Here is a 10111-nt window from a genome sequence, read left to right as displayed (position 1 = left end):
AGAGACCATCTAGACGTGGTGGCCCCATTCTACAGAGCGAGCAGGGACAGAGGGGTCTGGGAGTTCATGGGCATCGATCTTTCAAAGGTGGTAGGATATACTGAGGAAGTCGTGAGAGACGTGTATAGGATCCTGGGCACTGAGTACAAAAACAGACCTTTATACTTTATAAAGGTCTGGGTGGGCCCCAACAAGAGAATTACCTCCTGATCTGGTCACACTTGAGGACAGATGTGAGGGTCCCTGAGTGGGTAGATGTTATCAGAATGATTCCAGAGATGAGGGATTGTAGCTACAAGGGTTAAGTTGGAGACAGTGTGAACAGAGGAGACTGAGGGGAGATTCAGTGGAGATGGAGGTCAGGTCTCATTAGGGTAAATGAGGAAAAGCTGACTCTGTTCACTGACGATGCATGGGTAGAGGTGGAGAGGAGAGACAGATTGAATGCTTTGGGAGAGTGATGCAGGGTTTGGATGGGAAGAGACACTAATGAGCTGGAACTCGGAGCTCAGGAAGTGGAGATGATGAACAATCCATTTAAAAAGGAAATGGTGGGCTTTTGGAGGAAGACAATCACAGGCCAGGAAATGGAACTGCTGCTCAGAGAGCTAGCATGGACTGAACGGGATGAATGGCTTCTTTAGTGCAGTAGGTGACTCAATATAACTAACCAAAGGAAATACATCGCTGTTCCTTCAGTTTTGGGTCAAAACTCTGGAGGTGAGTCTCCCTACACCCACATGGAGTGCAGCGGCTCATCTGGAGGGCAACTAGGGATGGACAGCAAATGACAGCCAACGCGATGAAGCCCATGTGCCCTGAGTAAGTAAATTCCTCCACAACGGAGCAGCACTTTGTGAGGTGGCACTGACCCAAACGGAAGGGAGGAGTCTCCGAGTACGCTGTCACATGTACCTGAATGCGTACTTTCACATGCCAGTGTACAAACACACCTTGTCCTCTCACCCAGGCTCTGTCCTACCTGTCATCCGGGTGCCAATCACAAGAGAAGACGGGCCCGTTGTGGGCTGTGAACATCCTCTCACACCGGTCAGGTCTCCGCATGTCCCACAGCTGGACGTTCCCATTCTCAAAGGTAGCAGCGAAGGTGAAGAAATCACGGGCGCTGAAGTGGACATTGCGCACGCTCTCCGACTGACCTGCAGGAGGCAGTTGCAGCACAGTAACATTACAAGGGAGTCCCAGCCTAACAAACCAGACCAGAGTTATACTTTCCACAAACAATAGGAAGCTGGGCGATGTGCCCGTGAAATGGGGTCACCGTTGTGACATAGAGAGCACGGAGGCCAATTTCTACACAGCAAGCTCCAATAAATAGCAAATCGACAGTCACCACGCTGTCCAGTTTCAGTGACAAATAAACATTGGCCAGATTCCCTTGAAGAATGGGCTCCTGCCCCGAGACCTTTCCCATTGACCTGAGAGAGCAGGCAGTGTGAAAGACAGCACCTCCAATAGGGCTCTGTTGGTACTGCACTGTGGATTGGTACTCATTCGACAGAGCTAACAGTACAAGTCATTGCATGATCAGGATGATCATATTGAGCTGTGGTGGTGGCTCAAAGGGCTGAATGGCCTACTCCTGCACCTATCTTCTATGTTTCTACTAATTAAAAGAGCCTTTCTGATACATTTAACCCCTGCCCTTCCTCACCGTTGCTTTTAAGCAGCATATCAGGAGCACATGGTGATGAGAAACAGGGAGAAATTTCCAAAGCTTGGAGCATGGTCAAAAAAAAAGTGGGAGAAGAGATTGAAGAAGAGGAAGCCAGAGATTACGTTGTCAGAGGGAGGGAACGCTGCAGACGATTAGAGATAGGGAAGGGACTCCGAAAGATTTGAACGGAACAACAATTTTAAAAATCAATGCTTACCCTGAACAGTAACCGGTGTAGATTATTAAAAAATCACATGACACCAGGCTATAGTCCAACAGGTTTAATTGGAAGTGCTTTTGTACACCCCAGTCCAACACCATCATCTCCAAATCAGTGTAGATTAGTGAGCACAATGAGTGAGGGTTAAACAGGACTTGGTACAAGAGACACAAAGTGAGCATCAGAGAAAGAGTCCCCAGACAGGATGGCAGTGGAAGAGCTGGGTGTGGACCTGGCAAACGCATGGGTGAGAATCCCAGCAGCTGATCAGGCCAGGGCACAGGAAAATGTCACATTGACTGTCACCCAGGAAGGTCAGGAGGTCAGACAGGAATCCAGGATTGTTGTTGAGGAATCACTACCATTTGGAACCGAGGTGGGGGGAGATCAGGGTAACCTCCCTGGACTAGCAATCCATGCTAATGTTCTGGGGACATAGGTTCAAATCCCGTCACGACAGACGGAGTTTAGATTCAATGTGATCGATTAAATCTGGATTCGAGAGCGAGTCTCAGTGACACTGACCACTGTGTGGTTAGAAACTCTCCCTCTCAGGTCCTTTAGGGAAGAAGAATCTGCTCACTCTGGCCTACACGTGACTCCAGGCCCAAAGTGACATGGTAGGTTCATAACTGGCCTCTGAAATGGCCCGGAAAGCCGCTCATGGCCAATTAGGGATGGAATGACACACACAGCCCATGGAAGGAAGGAGGAAGATGATTTTTAAAAAAGAATGAAGTTTGTGGCGGGCAGCTAAGCACATGGCCAATTGTAAATCTTATATTTCTGTAAACGTGGGACATTCTCGGTAACTGTTCAGCAGCACATCCATAAGAAATAGGCTGGCACAGTGGCTCAGCAGTTAACACTGTTGCCTCACAGCGCCAGGGGCCCTGGTTCGATTCCAGCCTCGGGCGGCTGTCTGTGTGGAGTTTGCACATTCTCCCCGTGTCTGCGTGGGTTTCCTCCGGGTGCTCTGGTTTCCTCCCACAGTCCGAAAAAAAATGCAAGCCAGGTGAATTGGCCATGCTAAATTGCCCATAGTATTAGGTGCATTAGTCAGGGTAAATATAGGGTAGGGGGTCTGGGTGGGTTACTCTTTAGAGGGTCGGTGTGGACTTGTTGGGCCAAATGGCCTGTTTCCACACTGTAAGGAATCTAATCTAAATAGGAGCTGAATTAGGCCATTCAGCCCATCAGGTCTGCTCCACCATATGTATCTCGAACCCATTCCCCTGCCTTTTCCCTGTAATCCTAGATTTCCCCTTAGCAGACAGGAACTATCTGTCTCTGTTTTAAATACCCTCAATGACATGGCCTCCATAGCCCTCTGCAACAATGCACTCCACAGATTAACCACCTTCTGGCTGAAGAAATATTTTTCTTCTTTATTATTCATACAGGATGAAGGTGTCACTGGCTAGGTCAGCAATCATTGCCCGTCACTAATTGCCCAGAAGGCAGTTGGGAGTCAACCATATCGCTGTGGGTCTGGAGTCCCATGTAGGCCAGACCGGGTGAGGACAGATTTCCCTCCCTCAAGAACATTATTGAATCTAGATGGGTTTTTACCACGGTCGACAATTGTTTCATGGTCATCAGTAAATTCTTAATTCAAGATTTTTCTTTTAATTTGCATAAGTACATGAATAAGATTTTTTTTTCTTTTTTTATTATCCCCCCACACTACTGCCTAATAGCAGTAGTATGTATTTTTCCGCAGCCCTCATGGTGTGTGTGTGCAGGTGTGGGACACAGTGAGAGACAACAGGTGTACAAATCTTTGTTCAATTTCCACCACCAGGAAGATAGGAAAACACCCGGGTGGCCAGTGACAAACACTGCCCTTCACATCAAAGGGCAGTGCTGTGTGATCAAAACAGTGAAGGGGAGGGTAGGGACTAAATCAAAATGGAGTTGGAGGGAGAAATAATGCACTCCACTCCCCGCGGCGCCCACCTCTCCCTGAACAACTCCAGGGTGTTGGTCGACACCGCGTGCTCTTCTCCAAGGATTCCCGGGCTCTAACGTAACCGCGGAAGAGGGGCAGGCAGTCGGCCCTAACGACCCCCTCCACGGCCCGCTGCCTGGACCTGTTTATGGCCAGTTTGGCCAGGCCAGGAGCAGGCCCACGAGGAGGTCTTCAGACCTGCCCTCCCTCCTCCGTACCGGGTGCCCGAAGATCAGGAGCGTGGGACTGAAGTGCAACCAAAAACAGAGGAAGAGGTTTTTCAGAAAATCAAAAAGGGAGTGCAAACGCCCACACCCAATATATACATGGTCCACGGACTCCACAGCGCCACAGAACAAGCAGTTGGGCTGGGAGTCCGTGAACCACCGCAATCTGTGGGACTGCCGCATGCAGCACCCTCCATCCCAGATCCCCGAGAGGAAGGGGGAGGACTCCCATGTAGAGAACCCTTCACTGGGGTTGATCCCCACCGCCCGGTGGTAAATGGGCACGCCAGGGTGTGTCCGGGAGGTGGATGAGGGTGTGCAGCAGCAGTCTGTACAGGGCCCTCTGTGATACACCCCTGAAAGGGACAAAACTAAAACTCCAGAGACAGCTCAGGTTGTGGGGCACAGGCTCCAGCAGGAAGTACAGGACCCTGGGGCCAATGTGAAATTCCGTCTGGGCAGGAGTGAGCACAGACGGGATCCCACCGCACACCTGAGCATCCTCCAACTGGGGCACTACGTCGGGTCTGAGCACCGTCGTTTTAAGGTGCCGAACGGCAGTGGCCATGAACCAGACGTCTACCGCTGCCCTGCTCGCTATGTCCTGCGGCAGCATCCAGCCCAGACCCCGCCACCCAGCACATCCCCGACTCCAAGGCCCTCCCCTCCGACAGCCACTCGAAACCACAGTAAGAAATCTTTGGAGAGATAGGGGCTAGGAGCAGGCAGGTGGGATTCGTTTAGTTTGGGATTATGGTCGGCACGGACTGGTTGGACCGAAGGGTCTGTTTCCGTGCTAGAGGATTATGACTCTTAATTGAATTCAAATCCCACCAGCTGAGGGATGACCTTATCGAGGTTTATAAAATCATGAGGGGCATGAATAGGGTAAGTAGACAAGGTCTTTTCCCACCTTGGGTGGTGGAGTCCAGAACTAGAGGGCATAGGTTTAGGATGAGAGGGGAAAGATATAAAAGAGACTTAAGGGGAAAATTTTTCACACAGAGTGTGTGAATGTGTACATGTATGGAATGAGCTGCCAGAGGAAGTGGTGGAGGCTGGTACAATTACAACATTTAAGAGGCATTTGGATGGATATATGAATAGGAAGGGTTTGCAAATTGGCAAATGTTGGCAAATTGGATTGATGAGTTTCGGATATCTGGCTCGCATGGACGAGTTGGACTGAATGGTCTGTTTCCGTGCTGTACATCTCTATCTGCCCTGGTGGGATTCAAATCCCTCCTCACCTCAGTTCTAAAGGGTCATCCCTTCACCCTGAGGCTGCGGCCCCAGATTCTAGTCTCTCCTCCGAGTGGAAACACCTTCCCCATGCCCACTCTACCCAGAGGCCTCTGCGAGTTTCGATCCGATTTCCCCCGCTCCTCTTCCCCACATCAAGCTCGGTCAGGGACCTACCTGAAAAGGTGCAGACGGACTCCTTCCTCCTCAGGTCAAAGCACTTCATGGAGCCGTCCTGGGATCCGCTCAGGAGGATGTGTAGCTCCACGGGGTGGAAGCACACCTTGTTGACTGTGCGTTTGTGCTCCATGAAGAGCTGATCCTGCTTGTTGCGTGACTGCTTGCCCAGGTTCCAGGTCACCACTGCCCCATTGGTAGCCGCCGTGGCCAGCAGGTTGTCCTCCGCCTGGTGCCAGGCCACGTCGGCACAGCTGAGGTTAAGCGAAGGCTTGCGGCCTACCCGCAGGTTGGCCTTCTCGCACAGCTGCTCCTCCTCGATGGCGTAGACCTTGAAGATGTTGCGCCCGGCTACCGCCACCTGGGAGCCGTCACGACAGACGCTGATGGCGTTGGCGGGTGCGTCCAGGTTGCAGGACATGGTCCTGCCCCCGACGGCGCTTCCGCCCAAAGCTGTGGCCATTCTCGCCATGACGCGGGGTGGTGAGGGAGCGCGAGCAAGTCACTCGGCCGTCCGTGGTGTCCTCCACCCACCGAACCTATCTGTCATGGCTGACATTGCCGATCGTTGATGTGCATTGCCACGGTTACTAGGGCCTGCAGAATGATGGAAACAGGTGGGTCACAGTTGGATTGGAACAAGGCTGATTGCAACCTCCCCTCCCCCTCCAAACACATCCACCCCGAAATCCAGATTGGCGACCATCTTCCATAACAACACACCTAGCTCGGCAGTAACTCTCTGTGCCCTTTCAGGTCAGAGGATGTTAATGGCTACATCCCAGCTCTGTCCACTTATTCTTTCCTGGATTGTGGGCATCACTGGCAAGTCCAGCATTAATTGCCCATCCCTAACTGTGTCTGAGACGGTGGTTGGACCACTGCACCCCGGTGGGCGGTTTTAGAGGGATTTCCACGATTCTGACCCAGCAACAACAAAGGTACAGTGATATATTTCCATGTCAGGATGGAGGGGATGGTGTATGGCTTGGAGAGGAACTTCCAGCTGGTGGTGTTCCCAAGTATCTGCTGCCTTTGTCCTTCGAGTTGGAAGTGGTCATGGGTTTGGAAGGTGCTGTCCCAGGAGTCTTGGTGAATTTATGCACGTTATTTAGTGGATGGTATGACCTGCTAGTACTGAGTCTGGGTCTGGAGTCAAATGTAGGCCAGACCGGATAAAGACAGCAGATTTCCCTCCCTACGAATTTTTACACCAGTGAACGGGGGTTACAATCCGCCCCGGATCCATGACCGAATGATTCCCCTCATCAATGCCACTAGACGAACGCACGGTTAACCTGATTGCAGTTGGTGGGATCTTGCTGTGCACCTGTTGGCTGCCAGGCCTGCCCAAAGTGACAGCACCTAACTAAGCGGCCGACTGAACCGACGAAGTGCCGGCTAGGAGAATGGGAAAGGCGCTATGTAAATGCCAGAAGGTGAGAGAATGATTTCCCCCTCGGCTGGTGCTGTGGTCCAGATCACACTGTCCCCTTCAAGCAGCAGAGATGGATTCAACCAATAAATTCCCACAAAACACATTTCTCGGTGTTACAGGGAAAGAGCGGCCGGAGTGGAATTAATTGGAAATGTTTTTCTCTTCAAACAGCGGATGCAGGGTCGATGGGCTGAATGGCCTACTGTATTGTATCAGCCTGCACTGCTATCTGTCTTGATGTGTTAACTGGGAGGAATCAGTGAACTCTATCCCGGTCTCTGTCTCTCACGGGGCTCGGGTGACTCAGGGGAAAGCTAAGGCTAAGCAAAGAGTCAAATTCTTACAGCTGCTCCCTCCAAATCATCAAGTTCCCCTTCCTAATTACAGAAATGTGAAACTAACCACTGAAGTAATACTGGGCCTTAACAAAAACAGAGGCTGTTTTCACCAACAGCTTCGCGAGCTGCTTCTCAAACACTCTCACCTTCGGACGAGAGCTCTCCCTGACTCCCACCCCTACAAACCCAGGCAAACCAGTCCCCATAAACCTCTGAAGCAGTTGCAGTAATGTCAATTTAACATATATTTATTCAGTATTTCACCATTTATACAATTGCTTCAATAGTTTATTCTATAATCCGGATGGGGCCAGAATGTGGTGACATTATCTACTTTTCACTGTACCCAGGTACAAGTGACAATATATCTACACTAAACTTCACATTTCTTCCTCGCTGGGGCTGTTACTTTCTGATTTAATTTACTCCCGCAGGGGTGAGGCCAGCACTTGCTGCCCGTCCCTGATTGTGTTTGAAATAACCAATTCAGGGGGGCATTTAAGAGTTGACTATTTTGCTGTGGGTCTGGACTCACATGTAGACCAGACCGGGTAAGGGTGGCAGATTCTCTTCTCTATTTGGACACCGGTGAACTTGACTGGGTTGGTAATCGACATTAGTGTTTTTCTTTTAAAGAATTGAATTTAAATTGCCCCGGCTGCCTGATGGGATTCGAACTCACATCCCCAAAACATGGGCCAAGGCCTTTAGTGTGAGTGAAACGACCAGTACGCTAAATCCCTGTGTACCTGGTGAGCCAGTCGGAGGCTGTTCTTATGCTGAATTGAACACCAAATTTCATTTAGATTTAGATTAGATTACAGTGTGGAAACAGGCCCTTCGGCCCAACAAGTCCACACCGACCCGCCGAAGCGCAACCCATCCATACCCCTACATTTACCCCTTACCTAACACTACGGGCAATTTTGCATGGCCAATTCACCTGACCTGCACATCTTTGGACTGTGGGAGGAAACCGGAGCACCCGGAGGAAACCCACGCAGACACGGGGAGAACGTGCAAACTCCACACAGTCAGTCGCCTGAGGCGGGAATTGAACCCGGGTCTCAGGCGCTGTGAGGCAGCAGTGCTAACCACTGTGCCACCGTGCCGCCCACGATGTGTAGCATCATTGGAGTGAAACAAGTCCACAGCCACATCCGACAATAACAGGGCAGGTGACTGACAGCCTAACCAAGGGGGAGATTTAAAATGGAGCTTCGTACAGGATGGAAGGCACAGAAAGGTTTCAGAGAGGGAATCCCAGAGTGAGCTGAGGGCATGGCTTGCCAATCGTGGAGGGACAGACAATGGGGATCCCAGAGATTCCATTCAGAAATGGTACTGAAAGAGTTAATGTTGAAAATGGTAACAAACTCCACCCCATCTGATGGCACCATGCAGTTCTGGTTTGGAAAATGGTGAATATTTCAGGTTTTTGAAGGGGACAGATGTCTCCCAGCTGTCTAAATTGTGCATAATTCTGGTTATACCTCTAGCCTGCACCTCCCTGAATGCCGCGGGCAATTTAGCATGGCCAATCCATCTAACCTGCACATCTACATGACTGTGGGAGGAAACCCACGCAGACATGGGGAATGTGCAAACTCTACACAGACAGTCACCCGAGACTGGAATCGAACCCGGGTCCCTGACGCTGTGAGGCAGCAGTGCTAACCACTGAGCCACCGTGCCAATGTCTGACACAGCTTGGTGCTGCTTAAGGGGGCAGTGGGGCTGATTCGACAGGAGGTTTCATCTGAGAAATTTCCCACAAAAGGGACATTGCTCAGGGTTGCGGGGAAAGGGCGGCGGGAGTGGGACTGATCAGAGAGATCTTTTTCAAAGAGCGGGTGCAGGGTGGACGGGCCAAATGGCTTTGTTCTGTGCTGCTATCTATCTTGAAGTGTAGGGAACGACAACATGGTGGAATGTAGCAGGCAGGGATGGGAACACTGGGGACTTGGTTAGCATTGACCATTTGAGCGTGAATCAAAGGGTATAACTTCCTATCTGGCTCACTCCCCATTCTCTGGGATGTAGCATGAAGTAAGATGTAACGGTCACAGACTTGAGTTTCACATGTCACTGTGTCGCAGAGTGATGGACAGAGCTACACAGAACAGAGTAAGCGCCAGTTTCTCAACCTCGGAGTTAACAGAGGTCAACCCAGGGAAACGCTACATTCAGTCCCTGGGCTGAGAAACGGGACAGGAACCAGAGTTTTGGCCCATCCCTCGAGCAAGGTCTCAGGGTAAATCTAACCTCGCCGGCCTGTCTCCAACCAGAAAGGGAGGGAAAATACCAAACCCATTTCTCCATCCCTCCCTACCCAGCGCCATCCAAAAATTGCAGTGATTTTGGCTCCAATGGAGAGGGAACTGGAAAGAGGGAGTTCACGTGAGGCACTTCTGATTCTGCTATTTTCACAGTAGATCCAGTGAAACGTGCAAACTACAAGCTGGTAACCAGGAAGAGCGTGATCACCAACTCTGTAACCCAGGGAAATCCCAACAAATCCACTTGGGAAACCAAAGAGAATTAAGACAAGACCACCCCCCCCCCCCACCCAGAGCTGTCTTATTGGGTAGATCCTGGAAAAAGGCTTGAGAAGCTAATCTGAGAAATGATGATCAGGAGTAGGCCATTCACCCCTTTAAACCTGATCTCCCCTCCAATGCCAGCTCTTTCCTGTCTATCCCCATATTCCTTGGTATCCAAATAACTATTGATATCTACTCAACAAATGAGCAGTCACAGCACTCTGAGATAATGAATTCCTCAAAGTCCACAGTTTTTTTTAATAGAATCCCTACAGTTTGGAAACAGGCCCTTTGGCC

The 10111-nt window shown here is 50.6% G+C and overlaps 1 protein-coding gene across 1 annotated transcript in view; it reads right to left on the bottom strand.

The window, feature by feature from the left end:
- Positions 1 to 9753, bottom strand: part of LOC122542287 (GATOR complex protein WDR24-like) — a 26967-nt gene extending 17214 nt beyond the window's left edge. Inside the window, exons 1-3 of the mRNA XM_043679882.1 lie at positions 9604 to 9753; positions 5496 to 6092; positions 983 to 1160 (exon numbers count right to left, since the gene is read on the bottom strand). Of these exons, the coding sequence (XP_043535817.1) occupies positions 983 to 1160; positions 5496 to 5967 (650 nt within the window). The 5' untranslated portion in view covers positions 5968 to 6092; positions 9604 to 9753. The remainder of the gene's footprint in view (positions 1 to 982; positions 1161 to 5495; positions 6093 to 9603) is intronic.
- Positions 9754 to 10111: the final 358 nt, after the last annotated feature.

The sequence above is a fragment of the Chiloscyllium plagiosum genome, chromosome 39 (assembly GCF_004010195.1).
Source record: "Chiloscyllium plagiosum isolate BGI_BamShark_2017 chromosome 39, ASM401019v2, whole genome shotgun sequence".
NCBI lineage: Eukaryota > Metazoa > Chordata > Chondrichthyes > Orectolobiformes > Hemiscylliidae > Chiloscyllium > Chiloscyllium plagiosum.
This window is presented reverse-complemented; position numbering and strand designations above follow the sequence as displayed.